The sequence below is a fragment of the Sebastes umbrosus genome, chromosome 4 (assembly GCF_015220745.1).
Source record: "Sebastes umbrosus isolate fSebUmb1 chromosome 4, fSebUmb1.pri, whole genome shotgun sequence".
Classification (NCBI taxonomy): domain Eukaryota; kingdom Metazoa; phylum Chordata; class Actinopteri; order Perciformes; family Sebastidae; genus Sebastes; species Sebastes umbrosus.
Window position 1 is genome coordinate 38,100,438 of NC_051272.1, and position 22,252 is coordinate 38,122,689.

At 41.5% G+C, this 22,252-nt stretch overlaps 3 protein-coding genes across 7 annotated transcripts in view; 2 read left to right on the forward strand and 1 right to left on the reverse strand.

Annotated features, from left to right (window-relative positions):
- Window positions 1–22,252, forward strand: part of LOC119486724 — a 1,187,645-nt gene that overhangs the window by 1,100,444 nt on the left and 64,949 nt on the right. The window lies entirely within an intron of this gene.
- On the reverse strand, window positions 1,557–3,451 carry lrrc10 (leucine rich repeat containing 10). The gene is made up of 2 exons (XM_037767702.1): window positions 2,919–3,451; window positions 1,557–2,691 (listed from the first exon to the last, which is right to left on the reverse strand). Exon 2 carries the CDS (start codon window positions 2,549–2,551, stop codon window positions 1,709–1,711), a length of 843 nt encoding a protein of 280 aa, XP_037623630.1. The 5' UTR covers window positions 2,552–2,691; window positions 2,919–3,451; the 3' UTR covers window positions 1,557–1,708.
- cnot2 (CCR4-NOT transcription complex, subunit 2) lies at window positions 8,435–21,758 on the forward strand. Of its 5 annotated transcripts, none has more exons than XM_037767675.1 (15): window positions 8,435–8,678; window positions 10,162–10,290; window positions 10,379–10,472; window positions 10,697–10,844; window positions 10,976–11,158; window positions 11,313–11,392; window positions 13,081–13,206; window positions 13,435–13,559; window positions 13,709–13,826; window positions 14,187–14,343; window positions 15,648–15,709; window positions 16,097–16,146; window positions 16,253–16,353; window positions 18,084–18,228; window positions 20,510–21,758. In XM_037767675.1, the coding sequence occupies exons 2-15, from the start codon at window positions 10,174–10,176 to the stop codon at window positions 20,594–20,596; spliced, it is 1,593 nt and encodes a 530-aa protein (XP_037623603.1). In that variant the 5' UTR covers window positions 8,435–8,678; window positions 10,162–10,173; the 3' UTR covers window positions 20,597–21,758. The 5 variants fall into 5 exon arrangements, with proteins under 5 accessions (XP_037623603.1, XP_037623604.1, XP_037623601.1 ...); XM_037767676.1 differs by having other exon boundaries at window positions 8,436–8,678; window positions 10,400–10,472; XM_037767673.1 differs by lacking the exon at window positions 8,435–8,678 and adding an exon at window positions 8,937–8,987.

Below are 22,252 nucleotides of genomic sequence, written 5' to 3' on the forward strand. Positions count from 1 at the left end.
CCAAATCTGAGAACTTTCATGTCAAAATGTTTGGTTAAACACATGGAAAACATAAATTTACTTCAAACAGATTGTTTACTCTTATAATATTTTATATTGATAAAATATAGGTTATGAGTAAAATCAGAAAGCATTATGAAAACAAACGGTTATCCAGTATGATATGATGTCCATTATTACACCTGATTGTTGTATCAAATTGTACTTTTACAGTGACAAATACATACCTAGTCTATTACCTCAAAATGATCAGATATACGAGAAGATATTAAACCGATTTCTTTCTCTGAACACACTTGCACTTTAGATAAAGTCATTACTGATTTTACAGACTAGAAAGTGATTTACTGTTTGTATCATTTTTATATTATCCTGATAAAATCCTCAAAAAAATGATTGAGTTAAACCAGGAAATCTTGTCAAAAAATGATAAAAGATTCATGAGAATTTATCAAGGGTGATATGAAATACACGTTGAGAAGAACCGGACCAGTACAGTTTTTGCATTTACAGTGCCCTTTGCTGCAGACAGCTTATTGTAACACCGAGAGTGACTGTGGAATGGAAATGTAGCCTACAGTACTGTAAAATGCAGTTTGTGACGGTTTTGGATTTCGGTGTGCTAGGGGGCAGTGCAACTGAAACAAGACGTTTGTCGTTGAAGTGCACTGTACCGCATTTGAAGGCTAAAACAGAATGACGTCTTCATGTGTTCGTAGAACCTCTGGGATTACATAAACTTACAATACAGCAGTTGTTTCTAACAAGAGGCTGAATCAAAGCTAATACAGTAGTTCAGTGTTCCTGTTGTGTGAAATAATCACATTTCCAGTAAAAGTTAATCTCCTTTTTCTACAGTTTATTCAAAAGGATTCAGAAGGCCTAAAACGAAGCATTGTGGACTGACATTTGATCCTGTTTACAGAACATGTTCCCGGTACGCTGAGGAGTTGGAAAGCTGCATTTACGATCTGTTTCAAATTTGAACCTCATGGCAATGATATTAAGGCCCATTAGCAGCCTTTATTCAAAGCCACAGCCCCAATCTATCAGATGAATTATGCATTGGTCTGGATAAGGAGTGCACTAATTGACTTAAATCATCCATCACTTGTATTAAAAACCTCACTGTATTTAGCCTCAGTGGGTCCAGATAGTATCTCAGACTCTGCTGGAGCAAGAATGTGTGCAATGAATCCTTTTCCTTTTTTCAGTCTGCCATATTGACCAGCTGCATGGCCAGTTTCATAGAAAAGTGTCCTGCATACACACCACTAATATTGATTAAGTAGAGATGCATGCTTGCCAGTACTGTTTTGATCCCACAGATGTCCTACAGCCTGTACAATTCTGTAAAATCCACAAAATAGTTTATCTCTTGAATTATAAGATAAAATAGTTCATTTTGAGTGACAGAAAGTTTGCTGTTGATGAAGATTAATCACAATTTACAATGTCACTGTTGTTGCAGTGAATCATTTGAAGGCAAATACAGAGTTTTACTAAGTTGAATATTAATATAGTAACCAAACATATTAAACAGTTTTTATTTCAGGATTCAAATTCACTTTTTTTACAACTTGTACAACAACATAACTTTACCATATATGGACAAAATGCCAGCAGGCTGATGTACAACACACCACTTGGCGTTAAGTGTTCCACTTGAACGTCATCCTGTGCTGCCGGGCCTCGCCGCGGCTGAAGGTCACTTTCCTTGACCCTGAATGTTGTGCTCCTCCTCGGGGTGTACCTCCTCCGTGACCTCTGCTGTAGTCTCACTTGCTGCTTTTGACCCATCGTCTTCCTGCTCGTCATCTGAGCTCTCCGCCCACCGCCCGACTCTTCGGACTCCCTCGCCCACTACCGGGGCATTAACGCAGGGGTTGTGGTCGTAGATGACAAGTTTCAACCCCTGCAGGTGAGACAGGCCTGGGAAGTAGCGTATTTTGTTCCGATCCACATCAATGACAGCGAGAAAGTGCATTTCCAGCAACACGGGTGGGAACGCTGCCAGCTGGTTCCCAGCAAGCCAGATACTTCTTAGCTCCTCCAGCCCTCTAAGCTCTTTTGGTAAACTCTGTATCTGGTTATAACCGAGGTGCAGGGTCTTGAGATTAGAGAGCTCACAAACCACCTTGGGGAAAAAAGTGAAGCAATTAGTCTCCAGCCACAGAGTATTCAGTTCCTTGAGCTCGCTCAGTTCTCTGGGGAGGCTGTAAAGCCTGTTGTTGCCCAGGTAAAGGATGCTGAGCTGGGGCAATCTGCAAACAGCTGCAGGGAGCTCTTCGAAGCAGTTGAAGTCGAGGGCCAGGAGCTGCAGCTTCTTCAGGCCCTGCAGCTCAGCCGGTAAGCTGCTGAGATTGTTGTCACTCAGGTAGAGCTTCACCAGCCCATCAAAGACACAGGCAGCAACAGGCAGCCGACGCAGCTGCCGGCTGCTCAGGTCTAGAGTTCGGTCAAGGGGCATCTCCTTCAGGTCCCCCACTAGGAAGCGTTGACAGCGCTCTGAGGGAATGAAGGCAACGACGCCTCGCATGGCATTACCCATCTTTCCCAGGCTCTGACACACTGCTGGTCCTGAACATCAATTTAGCGCCAGACAAGGGTTGCAATAGGCTGTTGGAGTCTTCACGTAAATTTCATGGCATCCCATTAATGCTCCTCCACCGCCCCTCTGGAGTTATTGATCTTGAGAAAAAAAAAAAAAAAGTTTGCAACAATGTAATGCGTCTTTGTAATACTGCATCAGCATATGAAGCTGCATGTAGCAGTAATTACATGATTATGATGCTGAATTACACCCTTTGATGTGACACAAGCCATGAAAACAACAATGAAAATAAGCATCACCAACAAGAAAACAGGAAGCATAATAAGCGTAAAGATGATCATAATGGGAATTGAAAAACACCTACTTTCCAGTGTTTTCCTGCTGATGCCCATGACTCTCAGCATCTCCTACAGCAAGCCATTTGTTTATCCAACTTAATGGTCTGAAAACGTATTGTATTCCCTGGGCAGATATTCCCCAGTGCAGTCCTCTCACTCTCTCTCAGTGGCTCTGAGCTTTGCCCTGACTTTCATGGCGATAGCAACCACTAGCTACTCTCTCCTCCCCATTGGTGCCTAATGACTTTCCCCCTTCTTCTCTGAGATGATAGAGGTGAGAGAGAGAGAGAGACAGGGAGGGGCAGGGTGCAAAGCATAAGAAGCGTGTTGAGATGAGAGAGCAGCTGAGGTCATTTACATCCCGTTTTAATCGGCCCAGATGCAGTTCTGGGACTGTGCCACCGGGCCAGACAAGTGGGCCTGTGCTGTGGAATAATCTGGAGAATTTGTCAGTGTGCTCAGGGAGAGTTTGGCTCCGACTCAGCTTGGGTGATCATTGGGTGATTTTACAGGGAAGGGAATTAAAGTTACTACTGATGTTGATGGCTCTACAGCGTCAACGGCACATTTGAACTGCTTAAACATCAAACATTGTGAAGTCAGGACTTCAGTGCCATAACCATAAGCCAAGCAAATAACCATACGCAAATGCAGATGCTCATGTTTGAGTTTTCCACAGTCATATCGTTTGTCCCCGACTGACTTTACTGTATTCCAGAGACTCTAGTAGGTTCAGTTTTAGAGTGTTCTAGTGATACAGATATCTCGTGAAACTAGAAAACCTAAGGAACCCATTGGTACCGACCATGTCATGCTACCACCATGTCGGGAAGGACGCTAAATAACGCTCCAGAGTTGGGCTAAATTTTGATGAGGAAAAACTGTCATGGCCATTTTCAAAGGGGTCCCTTGACCTCTGACCTCAAGATATGTGAATGTGAATATGTGAATGAAAATGGGTTTTATGGGTACCCACGAGTCTCCCCTTTACAGACATGCCCACTTTATGGTAATCACATGCAGTTTTATGCATGCAGTATAAATGTGTTATTTTCGCCTATTCTAAAAATGATGTATCTGAATATTTCTGCATACTGGGGTCCCTAAACAATCTTGAATTACATAAATTGGGTATCCCTATAAAGCTGAGACTCTTGTGGATCTAATGAGCCCAACTGTATTCATGTGTTAGTCCCCATAGGAGACATTTCATTGACCTCACCGTATAAAATGACCTGTGGTGACGTCTAGGATAATCACAGCCTCATGAAACTTTACAACCACAAAACTAGAGACCTAGAGCATTCAGAGGATGGATGGATCAAACTAGAGACCTAGAGCATTCAGAGGATGGATGGATCAAACTAGAGACCTAGAGCATTAAGAGGATGGATGGCTTTCCTAGCTAGATTGACAATGAGGGGGTTTCTGAGCAGTTTACACAATACAAGTGCTCGCCATCCAATCACCGAAAAATGCAATTCTTGCAGAAATCTCCAAATGTCAAAAGTTTTTGATCCCAAATCACAGCATGGCTTTTTCTACGGTGTTCCTCAAGGTCTTGCTGTCTTAATGTGGTATTATGGAGGGATTATTGATCATTTTGATCAATTCTGGAGTGGATAAAATCTGTATAACAAATGGTATCAACCTAAAAACTGCTGCAACAACTTATGAGACATAATAGAGCATGGGGATGACCATCAGATACTGCTATCATCATGTTCTAAACCCTTATACAACTTCACAATTCATTTTAAATGATTAATTACTTAATTAATTCATGTTTATTTCTGATTTATGTCTAGAACAACTAGACACAGGGCTGAGCTGCATCTCAAATTAATCTTCAGCTTCCCAGCTTTCAGATGATGTACACCACTTCTATGTGACATCTACTGTTGACCTGCTATCTCCCCCTAAAGACCCCCTGGACCCCCTGGACCCTCTATTGTGGGTCTCAGAGGGTTAAAGCAGGATATCATTTATTATTTATCATTCTTGAGGCAAGTCTAACTCCTGAACTGCCGAGGTGTGATCTGCCCACGCTATCTTGCATTATCTTCATTGGGGCTATTTTCCAACCAGATAAAACTGAGAAGGAATTTAATTTTCCTTATCAGAAAAGGATAACGGTTGTCTGTTTTCACTCACTGACAGACTGTTTTTAGCACTTGTCCTTCTCTTATCCACTGCCTGGGGGGCCTCATACGGGCAACAGTACAACCCACACCGAGCACACAGAAAGAGACATGTGACTGCCATAATAAACCCTTTTCATGGCACACATTTTGATATGTCATACTGTAGGACAAGCACAGGTGTAATTAATTGTCCTATTAGGGGATTACTGGAGCACTTCGTGTAATGATGCCATCATTAATGTCATCTTTGACCTGCTTTTCAAAATGTCTGCTTTAAAAAAGGCTAATTATTTCTTGACAAAAAATTGTGTTTCCAAAGTTAAGAAAGACCCTTCAAGTTCAATCATAATAGCCATAGTTACCCCGGTGCAGGGGTCAGCAACCTGCGGCTGTTTAGCCCCTCTCCAGTGGCTCCCTGTGGCTTTGACAAAACATTATGTAGAAATGAATAATGGTTCTTTTTTAACATTTTAACTTTTGTTAATTATTGTTATAGGCCTAAAGTGATTATTACATTCTCTAATTGCACAAATATGTAGCCTATGCTAGGGATGCACTGATACCAATACTGGATCAGATATCGTGCCAATACAGACTGGATCGGATATTGGTGACAATGGGGCCGATCTATTAAATTCAATTCTATGTTTACATACTATATACATTATATACTGTATTTTAATTCCTATTTAAATTTTGAGCAAATTTGCTGCTGCATTAAAAAGGTTTACACTTTCATTGTAATTCCTGTTAATTTTGAAGAAATTTTTGCCAAGTTGCTGGTGTATTATTTATTATTTTAATACTAAATATCAGTGCACCAAATTTATGTTATGTTATCTATGTATTTATTTGTTACATTTTGTATATTTTTGGCATCATTGGGCAAAAATTCCATAATAACCTTTCAGCATATTGTAATTCAAGTATTCTGAGAGATAACTAGACTTCTGCTCCTCCTCATGGCTCTGTTTTCAGGCTTTAGAACATCTAGCCCGGGACGGGAGACTTTGACCAATCACAGGTCATTTCAGAGAGAGAGCGTTCCTATTGGCCGGTAATTGGCGTTCCTTCACCAGATTTTAAAATGGCGGCCGCGTCAAAAACTTTCTCATTTTACAGCTAAACCGTGCACTACAAGATGATTCTGAGAACATCTGAGGAGAGAAATAGACATTACAGTAACAAAATATTGATTCATATTTGATCAGCGCTGCCTAGTTTGACCGTTTGGTCGGAGTTTGAGAATGATTGACAGCCGGCTCTCATAGACGGCAGCTGGACAGCAGACCTCAGATCAGCTGTTACTGCTTGTTTTCCTCCGGTCTGTGAAATCTTGCAGATGCCGTTAGGAGTACCGGAGGACACAGAGGAACATGATTGTTTTCAGGTTACCTGCTTCATGCACTACTGTCACGATATAACAACAGTTTTATAAATATAACTTTTTTAAATCATATTTGCTCCAATCTCGCCTACTTCAGCTTTAATCAAACACTGGTATCAGATCGGTACTTGGTATCGGCCGATCCCGAAAGCCCAGGTATCGCTATCGGTATCGGGATTAAAAAAATTGGATCAGTGCATCCCTAGCCTTTACACTGAATGATATAAGTTTTAATATTTCAGTAAACTAAACTGTGTGTCACAGCCTACGTACGTCTACGGCCTCAGCGCCGATCCTCAATAGCATTGGCTAGTCTTGTGTTTCCCTAGCTACAGTAGGTTTCCAAATCCAAAAAAAGGAAATTCTTGGAGGAAAATAGAGAATTTAATAGTGCGTGGACAGATTAGTTGGCTTTCTGTGGCGAGAAATTAGCAAACAACAAAAAAAGTGATTGTAAGACATTTCCAGAACAAACACACTGGAAGCTCCTGCTGCAGAGAGCTTCCAGCCAAATCCACTCAAGACCATTCTTCAGTGTCCTGCCTCTGGTTTGCATCTGGGTCCTCTCTGCATTAGACTCAATAGGTGGTGCTACCTTCATTATGAGGCTCAAATATGTTTTGCGGTTCCAGACAGATTTTTAAATTTATTTTTGGCCTAATGGCTCTTTTGATAGTAAAGGTTTCTGCCCCCTGCCCTAGTGGCTGATTCTAAAATCCAACCAGAAAGTTAACAAGTGGAAACGCTGTGGTCACTCCAATCCAAATATGGTACTAAAAGGACATGTATTTCACTAGTTAATAGGGTACCAGATTTCAACAAACCAATTGTGGGACAAAGAGTATCTTTGTGTGGGACAATGAGGGACACGTTATTAAGGCTGAGAGGTAGTCTATCATTTTGATTTAATGTCTATCTAACTTAAATAATAAACATTTCTATTCTGCACCTCATCTTGTAACATATGCTTTACCCGAATGCATCCTGAAATCGGCACATCCCTTTTTGAGTTAAACGTTTCTTGTGAGACTTACCTGAACTGTGTCGCTTCATGTCGTATTCCACGAAATGAATTGAAATTGAAAAATAACTGTCAAATTAATAATTAATGAATTAATAATTATAGAAAAAAATGTGGTAATATTATTATTGATAATGAACCTATCCTTATCAAATATACTTTAACTACATAATAATAATAATAGTAATAATAATATTATTATTACTATTATAATGAGTAAATGATAATATAAAAATATAAGATACATGCAAAGTAATGATTGAGATAATAAAGAAAAATTAATAGAAAATAAAAAAAAACATAAAAACATGTAAAAAAAAAAATACACATTGAATAAAATGTGTATGAATAATAAACACATACCTAATGCACATACATGTTTATAAATCTGCATGCATCAGTAGCGATCATGGTCTCTGGTCACACTACTAACTAACAGTTTGAGTGTCCTGCAAATGAACCTTAATTAGACTGTTGGGCTCCTGTGAACCCCAGAGCCCCCCCACTGCTGGGAGACTATCTGGCCCCAGATTTGCTGACTGGTATTTTTATTAAACACAAATAAATGTGAGAATATGCAACATGTAAGCTGAAGGTCATACTGTACTGCATCAAAGTACAGTTTTGATACGGGGCGCCTCTTCACGCCAGAACATCGAGATCAGAATAAGCCCTTACTATGTTAGCTGACATTGTGTTTTAGTGGTGCCTCCTACCAAACTCGTCATTGATACAGTGAACCAAGAGCTTTAGGGGCCCCTGGAGTTGTCTGACTGGTAGGCCCAGAGAAAACTACTACAAACATTACTGTGGTACCAATGTGATCACAGTCTTGAGGAAATGAGTTCAACAAATCTGCATAATGTGAATATTTTGACATTCCCATTAAAAGAGGCCTCCTGTGTAGTGAGTGCAGCTCCAGACAGCTCAGAATGCAAAGACACGTTGTGATCACAGGAGGGAGGTAGAGGCTTCACACTGGCCTCCTCATCCACATTCACTGCTAAATCAACATCACATCTCCATGTTTTTACTTTTCTTGCTGTCCTAGGTGACTGTTCAGCAGCCTGTGGAACTGATGGAGTACACTGTCTGACATGTAGAGTTGTGTGTACGGAAGTGGTCAGCAGGTTGGAGGTTGGAGGTCAGAGGTCAGAGGGTAAAGGCTATCCCTCTCTCCACTGAGAATACACACAGCCATCTTGGATCTAACGTAGAGAAGGAAATTGATGCGGTGAGGATGTTTCACTTCTTTTTCCTCATATTAAATCACTTCGTTTCACATTGAAGCCTTCAGCATGAGCGACTTATGTCGCTGATTTTCTCCGTTTCGAGACGGACTGAATGTGGAGAATGTGGAGCCTTTAGCTCCAGCACACTGGAGACTGCTGCTAGCTGCTAGCTGCTCAGCTAGCTTCCTGTAGCTGCTGATACTACTACTACTGGTGGAGGTAGAAGGAGTGAGCCGAGGAAACGGACAGCTGACTGTGGCTATATTCTGTCAGAGATGGCTACATTCCTGCCGTATAGTGGCTGCTGCCCGGTAGCTCAGTGAGGCTGTATGTTGTGCTACTGAGCTCCTTGTTACGGCAGCCCGCTGCGAGCTCACATCAAGCTAGCTAAGCTAAGCTAGCTAAGCTAACACAGATTGGTTAGAAGCACTTAGCCCGCTAACGTTAGCTCACTCCACTAGTGTTGGCTAACTAGCATGCTAGCATTGCAGGCTAACTAGCATGCTAACTAGCATGTTAGCATTGCAGGCTAACTAGCATGCTAGCATTGCAGCATCTCAACAGTGTTAAATGAGGTAACTATTGGTCATTTAAGACCTACTAATACAGCCAGTAGTTTAACAGGGAGACAATGAACATTAGTTCTATTGATGTCATACATGATGTTCTGGGTAAAATGAATACTTTATTTAGTTCTAGAAGTTCTAGATGTCCTTCCATTGGACGTGTACATCCTGATAAAGTAGACACACTGTGCTCCAAACTTTGTTTCAACAACCCCAACATGCCAAATATGTCCCAGTGATTTACAGAGAAATGAGAATAGATTATGCATCCAAAGTGTTCCATTAGATTTAAAGGTGCACTCATGAAAGATCCTGTCCTGTGTGTAATAATCTGATGAGATCTGAGGGTTGTGTAGTGTCAGTGAAGTGCTGGAACAACCAGATGCAGATTAAATACAATACAGTGCTCTCATTTCTATTGTCAAAATAGTTGTACAACATTGAAACAACTGAAGGTGAAACTTAGGAAGATTAATGGAGACATTTCCAACATGAGGTTTTGAAGAGAAGTCAGTGTATTTAGATTAGAAAAATCGAATTGCGATTATTTTTGACTGATTTTGCAATTGAGATATGATTTGCGATATGAGAGAGAATCATTATTTTTACTCCATTATCGGGGATCCGTACTAACAAAGATGTTTTCTTTAGTCAGTAGAATATGATGTGTAGGCCAGGACATCTCTGCAGCATGACAGTATTTCATTTAAAATGCCATTTTGACACACACTTTGCCGTTAACAAATATTGCGCCTCCTGTGAAAATTGCAGTAGGTCATATTGCGACTTCGATAAAATTGAGATGAATTGTGCAGCCCTACTTCACTGTGAAATTGTATCTGTGTTCGTCCAGCTCCTTACCTCTTGCCAGACTTCTCTCCCTTGCACATCTTTAACAGCAACTCTGCTCTCTCTTCAGGTGACAAAAGGCATGTTTGGTGCTAGAAAGAAATTTGTAGAGTTCGTCGAGGTAGTCGACAACGACTTCACTGATGACAGCATGTACTACAGCCAGCCGTCGATGTTCCCACATCGGTCGGACAAAGATGTGAGTTTTGTCCACATATCTGCACACTTCTGTCATTTCTTGAGTTAACACCAGAGGAGACGTTTTCTAGTCATCTTACTCTTTCTAGTCCTCAAATGTTTTCCTTCAGATGCTGTCCTCTCCCTCGCCGTCGTCGTCGGGTCAGCTCTCGCAGCTTGGTGCAAGTTTGTACGGTCCACAAAGTAAGTGTTTTATTTTCTTTCTACAGTCCCTCACATAGCAGGACGTAGTATATTTGGAGTAAAAAGAAATCTTAGTGTGTGAGCATGAGTGCAGTTTAGCTCAGCAGGTATTTATGGGGAAATCTTGCTAATAAAACCTGAAAGTTTGAATGTTGGACTTTTTGCAGTTGAATCTTCTCTGGGTTGTGTCACAGTATTTGTTTTTCTTCTGTGTCTTTCTGCAGGTGCACTCGGCTTCTCGGTAAGAGGCATGGGGAACAGTACGCCTCAGTTAAATCGAAATCTAACGCAAGGCACACAGCTACCAAGTCATATCACCCCTACGACGGGGGTCCCCACCATGTCCCTCCATACCCCTCCATCACCAAGCAGGTGTTTATGAAGGCAGACTAAGTTTGGACGCATACTTGTGTGGATTAAAACAATAAATGATACTTGGAAATAGAAATGACACAGTTGACACATTTAAACCCGCTAAATCCGACCTGCTGATGTTTTAACAGGGGGACATTGCCAATGAATACAAGAAACATGCTGAACCACTCTCAGGTCGGTCAAGGCATCGGGATGAGCGGCAGGACCAATAGTATGGGCAGCTCGGGGCTGGGCAGCCCCAACCGCAGCTCGCCCAGTATCATCTGTATGCCCAAACAGCAGCCAGCACGCCAGCCCTTCACCATAAACAGGTAGACGGACCCTGCATTAGTCACTCGTCCTTGTAGAAATCTGCTGTTCTTTGTGTCCTCTACAGTTCCTGATAAAGACATTTTTAATTTTAGGGAAAGTCAATGTTTGGATGCTGGCCTTATCTTTTGTTTGTGTGTTCTTTTATCTATACAGCATGTCAGGGTTTGGTATGAACCGCAATCAGGCTTTTGGGATGAACAACTCATTATCAAGCAACATCTTCAATGGCACAGGTTAGTGTGTTTAACCCAGGTGGGTGTACCAAGGGGTCATTACACACTCCTGTGTTTATATTGAAAATGAAAAAAAAGCAATTCTACAGAAGACACAGTGAGAATTACATTTCATAAATACACCTTGCTGCCCAATAGTTAAAAGGATAGTTTGGATGTTTTGAAGTGGGGTTGCATGTACTTAGTCAATGTATTACTAACAGTAGACACCAGTTTGGAGAGACAGACAGGAGTACTGACTCGGGAGCAAAGGAATGTCCTGCTGTGGACGGGGCCGGCAGCAGAACATATTTTAGCCTCCTAAAAAAAATGCTATTTGTTTAAGTGTTCGCTATATTTAGAATGTTTTCAGCGGTTTATCTTGCCGTCAGACAGCCCTTTCCGACGGGGAACTGAACTGAAAGTGAAAGTTATCTATGCTCTCTTCAAAGCAGCCAGACTCGGTATAGATAAGTTTCCCTTTCAGTTCAGCTGCAAATTGGAAAATATTCTAAATATAACGTTAGGGCTGCATGATTACGGCCAAAATGATAATCTTGATTATTTTGATCAATATTGATATCACAATTATTTATCACGATTATTCTGTGATTTTAGCGACAAAATATTTTATTGCACTTTCACATTAAAATGCACTGTTTTCACTTCCATGCTGTGCTACAGCCCTGTTAATGTACAAATTAGGGCTGCTCGATGTTGGAAAAAACTGACATTGCAATATTTTTTCCTGCTACATTGCAATATGAAAAAATACAGGAATGTTCACCCCACCTCTTTGTTAGCTACATTTTCACTTCGAGAGCAAAATGAACAACATTAAGAACTGGATAAACTATTTTATGCTCTTAATTTAATCATAAACACATTGGTTGTATTGATAATATCTGTAGCCAAAAGTGAAGCCAAAACATCTGGATCATCGGCTGGTGGCTGGCTGTTAGTTTAGGAAGCCCTTGATTTGGTTTGCAGCAGAGTTTTCTATGAGCAGAATGCACATTTTAAACGTCAATATCGCAGTCGTTCATTTAATTGTGGTAAGCCCAAATTGTGATCACGATTAATATTAGATTAGTTGTGCAGCCCTATATAGCGTACACTTAAACTGATTGAGTTTATTTAGTTGAGCCTCTGTTTTGCTGCCATTCCCGTCCACAGCAGTACATTCCTTTGCTTCTGTGCAGTAACTCTCTATTGTCTATCTACTTCTTTAAACTGGGAGCGTGCCGACTGCCGTCTACTGTAGGTAACCTCACACAACCCCACTTCAAATAATCCAAACTATCCTTTTAAGACTGAGCTTTTGACTTGACCAAGAGGACCTTGATCACTGTAAAATGCAGTGAACAGTGTCTTGTTGAAGGAGGAAGCACAACTACTTTCAGTTGCAGGCAGCACAAAGTCAGAATCTGGATATTTTTGGGTGAAAATTTGCAAAATGAATATTAATATCAGGAAAAACTGTAAAGACAACAACATTGTAACTATATATCTTTGACTGCTGAAACAGACGGTGAGTACCTATTGTGTTTGGTCAGCAGTTATTACCTAGGGAAGGGCTATTTATTCATACAGATACAGGGTAATACAATTACACTATCAAGTTAATAATTGCCACATTATTACACAGAAAAATTTGAGTTGAAGGTGACATTACATATTACAAGTTCCTAACCTTCCTATTACTGCAGATGGGAGTGAAAATGTAACGGGACTGGATCTGTCAGACTTCCCTGCGTTAGCAGACAGAAGTCGGAGAGAAGGGACTGGAAACCCAACACCGGTGCTCAACCCACTGGCTGGACGGGCTCCTTATGGTAGGCCATTAGGCCGGAGAAAGTGTCTCATTTTTACACACATTAAGCCGTAGGAAGTAGGTTTCCCTAGGAGAGGACATAAATAACTGGGTTCATAATACTAGTCAAGGCTTTGTTTTAATGCACATCCACGGAAACAAGACTAGTTTATGATGCCCGTTTTTGTGATTTATTGCTCATTACACTTTGGGGAATTATAATCTCTACTTCAATGTGTTCAACATCAAGTTGGCATGGTGACGAAGCCATCAACTGAACAGACACAGGATTTCTCCATCCACAACGAGGACTTCCCTGCACTGCCCGGCCCAAACTATAAGGACCCCACGTTGAACAACGATGACAGCAAAACTGTAAGTGTGAGCCACTGACGACCCTCCAACACAATCTGGCAGCATGTCTCTTTGTGAGGGTCGAGGTTAAACATCAAAGATAGTTATTTATTATGAATTGACATGTTCTGTTTTTCCGCGTTTTAAAACCTGTTCTCTTTGTTTTTTAGAACTTGAACTCCACAAGCAAGAGCACATCCAATGCAGATGGGCCCAAGTTCCCCGGAGACAAGACGACCTCAGCACAGAACAACAACCAGAAGAAAGGGATCCAGGTGTTGCCCGATGGTGAGACCTCTCAGCCAATCGTATCGCTCCAATTCCACTGAGACATCCCTTCTTAATCGCACAACTTGGGTGAGGCAGTTGGGCTCTCTACCCTGCATTTGGGGTTAGATAATTATTGGATAGGCCGCAGTGAGGAAACCAAAAGAATATGTTCAGTATGATACAGACCATCATCATCTTTCCATTAGTCTGTCTGTGACCATCACTTGTTAAAAAATAATTGGCCTGGTTTGCTCTCCAATGCGTGCACAAAGTATGGGTTAAAAATATGGAGGTAATGTATTTGACAGTAAGTATTAACTGTAGTTCACAGCCCAGTCTCAGCGGTTTGCTGAACTCTGAATTCTTCTGCTGCTGCAGGTCGGGTGACGAACATTCCATTGGGAATGGTGACAGACCAATTTGGCATGATTGGCCTGCTGACGTTTATCCGGGCGGCAGAGACTGATCCGGGGATGGTCCATCTGGCGCTAGGAAGTGACCTCACGACACTGGGACTCAACTTAAACTCACCAGAGTAAGACAGCTGTTCTACCCTAAGTACAGTAACCGTTAGGGTTTCATTAACCAATAGGAATATGTCCAACAAATGACATTTATAAATCAATAGTCCAGTAATGAGACTCAGTCGCCCATTTAAATGTTACATGACCTATTGGTGCCTTCAGATGGGGTGGTGTTTACGAGATGAGTCCATATGAACGCCCCCCTCTTATCGTATTCACAACCCTCTTAAGTGGAACGTTTCTAAAAGCTCCAAGTTCACGAGTTTGTGACGTGATTGTTGACGTAGTCAGAAATGGCGGAGGCCATGGAAGTCAATTCTTCAATACATAATAAGTCAATATATTGTAATTTTAGTTGTATATTGTTTTTCTTCGTAATTTTATATGTCTGAGGAAAATGTTGATATTCCCAACGGCCTCATCCTTTTCCTCTGTCATCATGTCTTTGCATTTCCTGCATTATGTTACCCACTTGCTAGCTTGCTAAATTGTTAGCCTCTGTGGCTTCTAGATGCCGACAGTAATGTTAATATTGCCGTTGCTTAGCAGCGGTGTTCTCACGACTTGACCATTTAAACGCCGAGCACATCATGTACACGACTTCCCATGTTGTAAACACGAGCTCACCAGTTTCATTTGAAGGCACCATTTAATACATGTTGCTGGCACATATGGTTACCATGGTTACAATAGCATTTGCCCAGCTTTCCTTTGCAATGGATACATCTTAGCTAAACTCTGTCGTTGGTCTGCACCAGGACTACTGGACCCCTTACACTGGGACAGATTTGGCTCTTTGCTGGCATAAATAGACACCTTTAGCAGTATAGTCCGAATATTTTGAAGCCAAGCAACCATACTTTGGGTCCAAATATCCAATTTAAACTTAGTATACTTGTTTTGTTTTTACACCACAACCAAGTTCTGACCTCAGTATTGTAATTACCAGTGGAGCAAATGATGTTTCACACAACAATACACAACCTTTAGCCATTAAAGTAGCAAACTTAATGAAAATGGTGCCGTAGCACTACTAGTTTCATGAAGTCCATGATTTGATGTGATGATTTTCAAAGTACTCAAATATACAATGAGTTTAATCATCTGGTTCAGAAGTAGCAGCTTACAAGAAGGACGACGCTCCGCTAGTGGAGTTTCCCTCCGTTGACTGTGTTTCTGATCTCATTGCATTAGTTTGAATAGTTCTAGTTGTATTAGTTTGTACTGTTCCTGTTTTATCTCAGATGTCTTATGCAAATGTTCTGTTCTGATGTCCATAGTGGCGAGAACTTACTGCAACTCTCTTTCCTGACAGAAACTTGTACCCCAAGTTCGCCTCTCCTTGGGCCTCGTCGCCATGTCGACCTCAAGACATCGGTAAGACATTAACGTGAATTATGTGGGGGAGGACATTTTAATCTTTCATTTAGTGATCGTTTGGCGGTCCTGATTAGCTTTCAAGATCTGGCAAAGTCGGAGCCGGTCTGAAGACATTTCTATGATGACAGACAGGTTGTTAGGAGCCAGGTGAAGCCTCCTCATCTGGCTGGCCGCTACGATGTTAGTACCAAACAGCTGCTAGTCCATTCCAAAAGGGGACGTACTCAATAAGCTATGAGAGCTGATCTCACAAAACAATCACATATGGTAGTCATTGCATTATGATATTTATGGTGTAAAAAGAACACGAGTCCTCACATCTCAAGTCTTCCAATAATATTCGACGTATGTTTTAGTCACTCTGACTTGTTTTTGCCTCCTCAGACTTCCACGTTCCGTCTGAATACTTAACCAACATCCACATAAGGGACAAGGTAACTATGTGCTTCATAACAGTTACGTAGTGAGCGGCTGCAGCCTTCAGGTAGTATATGTGGGTACAAAACTAATCCTCCTTATTCTTCACTGTCCTGCCTCCAGCTGGCTGCAATTAAACTGGCGCGATACGGTGAAGACCTGTTGTTCTACCTGTACTACATGAACGGAGGAGATCTGCTACAGCTCCTGGCAGCAGTAGAGCTGTGAGTACTGAACCAAATGTTGTCCATCATTACTCCAAAAGGTCTCATTGATAACATTTTTATATTTTATATATTTTGATACACATTTTATAAAGCTTCTGATTGTGAATGAATCATTTAAAACATTTTGACGGGTCCAAAATGAATGTTTTGTTTGTGGAAGATGTCCGACGTTTGGTTCCCACTTCTAACAACTTGTGAGACAATAGTAGAATGACGTTGGTCTCACGTGTCTGAGTCTCACTCCACTCCACCATAAAATACCAGGGCTGGGACGATACACCTATCTCCCCATTTCATACTATCACCATACCTGGTTGCCGATTTGATACTGTATGTATTGCGATTTGATGTTGCGATTTCTTGTGATTTTTTTATAACTTCTTTAACACTAGACCATGGGGAAACCGTTGAATCATACACTTCTAGGGACTTTTACCTTGGATAATCTCTAAATGAATCCAGTAAAAATGTTTGATTTTCAGCATCAAACAAGTCAGAGATGTCCTGAATTCAAATATATCAGGATCATTATCAGGAATTATTTATTACATATTTTCCAGCAACCACAAAATCAAAGAATAAAGACATTTCCCTCACAGATTAGTGGTATTTTCTGTTTAATTTATAAGGGACATGTAATGTTTTATACTTCTGGTGAATATAATCCATCAATCTTATTTCCATAGATGTATTTTGTAGATACAGTTCCCTTTGTTAACACCTTATTTTGGAAAGTGGACGTAGTCCCACGTGTCTACTTCCTCTAACTTCTCCAAGGTGGTCTCTAGCTCTCCCGTCAGCTCCGTTCTCTTTATCCATCCATGGTCAGCTCCATCGGGGCCGTTTCAATGCAGAGAACATAAATGTCAGTATATGGTGCTCTACAGTTGTAGCGTCGGCCCATTTGACCACGGAGATGAGAGCGAAGGCCGGCTCCACCGCCACGTTACCGCCATACCATAACGTTTCCTGTCCGTGACAGAGTTAGCATGCAGCTTTAGCTCTGCTCTGTCTAGCTATGCTTTTCCTGTCAATGTGTGAAACCCAAAGTGTTTCCATCCTTTACTGGATGTGTAGTGTTTACCACGCTGGATTTAACATGGGAGGGTGCAGGTCGTATCCACGAAGACCCTCCAACGTTTTAGACTTTCTAGTTTCGGCTCGCTGAGGTTTGTTTTGGTTGACGGATACGGAACGGATATGACGTCACGTAACTCAGACTACCACAATAAAAGCGGTAACTTCCTTCTACCTCCACATAGACTCAGATGAAGCAAAGATATCGATTCTGTCATTAAAACATCTATTTCAAAATCGTTATTAAAAAAATCGCGATACATAGGTAAATACATTTTTTTCCCACCCCCATAAAATATGCAGGTTGTGCAACAAACTTGTAACTGCTTGTTGTGAAGTCAATGCAATGGAATGGGGGAGGGAGACATCTAGTGGCTGAATGTTATCAAGAGTACCTTTAAGTTCACACTGTAAATAGTTTCCATTGAAGTTTGATCATGTTTTTTCTCCATGTGGACAGACCTTCTCAAGTTGATTTGAAGTTCTACTAATAGACATATTTAAGTGCGTGGTAGGCCGTCAGTAGCTCTCCCTCTTTAGAGTGACACTTTGATTCATGAGGGTTTTGAGGTTGTAGGGGTTAAAGTTTAGGTCAGTCACTTGGATTCTTCCCTTTTGTCTTATTCCTTGTTCATGACTTCACCCTCTAGCTTCAACCGGGACTGGAGGTACCACAAAGAGGAGCGGGTTTGGATAACAAGGGCGCCGGGCATGGAGCCTACACTGAAGACCAACACCTACGAGAGGGGAACCTACTACTTTTTCGATTGTCTTAACTGGAGGAAAGTAGCCAAGGTAAGACCTTTGTCTTTCTGCTGCCTCTTTGCACTTTACCTACCTGAGGTCTGTACTACGAAGCAGGATTAGGAGTTAGTGAGGTAACTTCAGGGTTAACCCTTCAGGGTTTTCAGTCCTACGACGGTGGTTCACTTCCTACCGGGGTAGATCACCATGGTAACTGATGCTGAACAGCTAACCTGCTCCGGAGCAGGTTATGTTCCAGATAAGAGATCAATAATATGCTCGTATAAAAGCACCGCCTACTGACCAATCAGAGCTCAGTGTGGTGATCGTATGATAATATTACACAAATATGAAGAAGTTACAGTCATAATCAGACTAAAAACAACACAGTTTAAACTGACAGATGTAGGAAGGACATCTGGATTAATGCTGTGGGTGTTTACCGCTTTGAATTATGTTTTTATATTTATTTTTACTTTTCTCAAGTCCGTTTCACACCGCCAGAGACAGGATGCAGCTGAAAGAAGGCTGAAATAGTCATACACTCCATATCATTACCAAAGAGCATAATGAAGTGTGGTTTATTCATCCTGATCAGCCATAGCATTAGGTCAGCATGGGCACCCTGACCGGTCCCCATACTCAACAAACTGCTCCTCACTGTGTGTTCTGACACCTTTCTATCAGAACCAGCATTAACTCTTTCAGCAGTTTGAGCTCCAGTAGCTCTTCTATTGGATCAGACAACACGGGCCAGCCTTCGCTCCCCACGTGCATCAATGAGCCTCGAGTCTGACCCTGTCGCCGGTTCACCGGTTCTCCTTCCTTGGACCACTTTTGGTAGGTCCTGACCACTGCAGACCGGGAACATCCCACAAGAGCTGCAGTTCTGGAGATGCTCTGACCCAGTCGTCTAGACAGCTCTATTTGGCCCTCGTCAAAGTCGCTCACATCCTTACGCTGGCCCATTTATTCTGCTTTCAACACAAAGTTCAAAGTTCAAAATGTTCACTTAGTGTCTAATATAACCCCCCCCCCACTGCCAGGTGTCATGGTAACCAGATAATCCATGTTATTCACTTCACCTGTCAGTGGTCTGAATGTTGTTAATGTTATGGCTGATCAGTGTATATTACGGCTAATGTGTCTAAACACATATTTCCTCGTTTCCTCTCTCCTCGCATGGTTCCTTGCGTCTCTCCATGCATACCTGGTGGGAGGGACTACGATGCAAGTGAGGGAAACGGGGATGGAATTAAGAGACTTGGGATGTACCCACAGGGTTTTCAGTCCTAGGACGGTGGATCACTTCTTACCGGGGTAGATCACCATGGTAACTGATGCTGATCACCTAACCTGCCCCGGAGCAGGTTATGTTCCAGATAAGAGATCAGCTCGTATAAAAGCACCTCCTACTGACCAATCAGAGCTCAGTGTACAAATCGTATGATAATATTACACAAATATGAAGAAGTTACAGTCATAATCAGACTAAAAACAACACAGTTTAAACTGACAGATGCAGGAAGGACATCTGGATTTATGCTGTGGGTGTTTACCGCTTTGAATTATGTTTTTATATTTATTTCTTTACTTGCTCTCAAGTCTGTTTCACACCGCCGGAGACGGGACGCAGCTGAAAGAAGGCTGAAATGGCATTAAACAAAGTTGTGGCGTGTATGACGATAATACGATAAGAGTAATGGAGTTATCCGGTATACTCTGGGTAACAACTGTAGAATCAGCGTTTTTTTCTCATTAGACCCGGTGAAATTCCAGTTGAGTTGGACCAAAACACACTTGGTGATTGTTGGAAAGAGTAACGACGACGATTTAGGTGAGTTTTATTTAGTTTCTGTCCAGTTTGAATGAAGTGTTTTACGATGCTCTGCTACGTACAGCTGATCTCAACATAAACTAAAATACACGTGGATGATGGCGCAAGCTGAATGGAGATTGGGGGGAGGGGGGGGTCTGCACTCTCCGAGTGCCATTCTAGTTTGTCTAATATTATAGTTTACTATTTGTTTGTATAATATGCCGCTCTGCTGACAGTTGGACTTGTCCTTGTCTGTGATTGGTCAGATGCTGTAAACACCGCCCCGTTCATGTGAGCACGCTCATAACCAGACTGAGAAACCCTGGGTTGATAACCAGCGTCGTAGGACCGCTTAGCTTGATCTCGGTTGTTAGGGTTAGTGAAGCCAGATAAGGAGAAGATACCCTGGGTATGTTGAACCTGCTTGGTAGTACAGGCCTCTGGTGAAATAGCACCAAGTTTTACTGACTTTTGTTGTGGATTAGAGCTTTAAATTGTGTTTGCATCTCTAAGGAATTTCATCTGGAGTACGACAAGCTGGAAGAGAGGCCTCACGTGCCAACAACATTCAACTACAACCCAGCCCAGCAGGCCTTCTAAGGCCCGACCAGTCCAAAGGGCCGCAGCGGTTCCTGCACACGACACCGTTGTCCAGGAGGGGCGCCGCGGTTCACACAGCTCGGTTTTTATTCCTCCAGGATTTGGCTAACTGACTGCGGGGGTGTCGTCGCCACCATCAAAACTGCCCTGCCTTTCCAAAATTACATGCTGCCCAAAACACCAACACTTGTTCTGTTTTTATTCTTTATGTTCCTCCTGTTTTTTTTTTTTGTCTTGTTTTGAGCAGGGTCTGTGTTATGTTTACGTCTCTGAATCTGAAGCCTGTTTTCTTTTAGAGAGGAGGACTGACGTTGTGGCGCAGGACAGTGACAGAACAAGGTTTACGCCTCGCCGAGTGTTAAGAACAGAAAAAAAGGCGAGGAAAGTTAACATCCTCAGACGAAAATGAAAGGGTGAAAGAAATGCAATGTTTATTGTTGCACTATATTTAGTAATAAAAGAACACAAAATTTGTTTGTGATTTTTTTATCTGAACACTCCCTGATGTTTTTTTTCCTTTTCCGTATTTTGTTTCGGGGAGGGGAGTGGGGGGGGTTCATGTAACTTTCCCACATGCATCCCTTTTCTTCTCATCCTTTTTTTCCTGCTTTCCATTTCCATTGATTCCAACCTCTGAATTTGCACCACCAAACTGTTTCCTGTCTCATACTCCGTTTGTCCCTCTGTCCGTCTCTCTCTGGGAGTTCTGTGCCAGTTCAACATGGACACAAATCTGGGAGACTACTTTGGTTTCCACAAATGTGGACAAATCCTCGCAGAGGCTAAACGGCTACACGACTTTGCTCCAGAGCAAACAAAACACGTTCCAGTCTTTGTTACAATTTTGTAAGAAATGTGTAAATTTTTTGTTTCTTTGCATCACATAAATTAGTATATGTATGTACGAATGTGTATATATGATTGCTATATATATATATATATATATATATGTATATATATATATATGACATCTATTTTGGAAGAAATTTTGCCCTGCCTTTTACCTCGTTTTTATGAGGTGAGCATGGATGCAATATGTGGACGCAACAGGACATTTCTGGATCTGCTGGACAGGGTGTCACATGGCACTGCGGGCACTTACATCAAAATAATACAAAATTAAAATGTCATCTAAGGAAAGGCCTGATTTTCAGCCACAAACGCAAAAACAAGAAAAAAATAAACACGGAGATCGTCCCCCAAGTTTGGAGTCCAGTGCAAAAGAAGGGATGTATTTCAATTCCAGCTGTGTGAACAGCAGTGAACAGCAGCATTTCATAGGAAACGGAAAAATGACAAATTGAGGAGAAAAAAAATCCAGACCAATCTTGTATTTTCTGAAGTTCAAAGCTTCTTTTCTTTGTATTAAAGCAGAAAAGGCTTTCCTGAACCGCTGTGTGTGTGTTGTTTATTGCTCTTATTTCAACAAATCAGGGACCCCTCATTAAGTTAAACTGCTTTCTTTAATTAGAATGTAAAATTTGCAGGAAAACATATACAATCAATTTTGAAATAGTCCACCGGTTTGAGGTTTACACCGGGAAACAAACGGAGCAAACATGAACTGAATATGTAATCTGTGCTTTAAAACCTTTTGCAGTATCTGCATTTTGCGTTTTAAGGCTTTCATTACAAATTCATGATTGAGACTTTAAA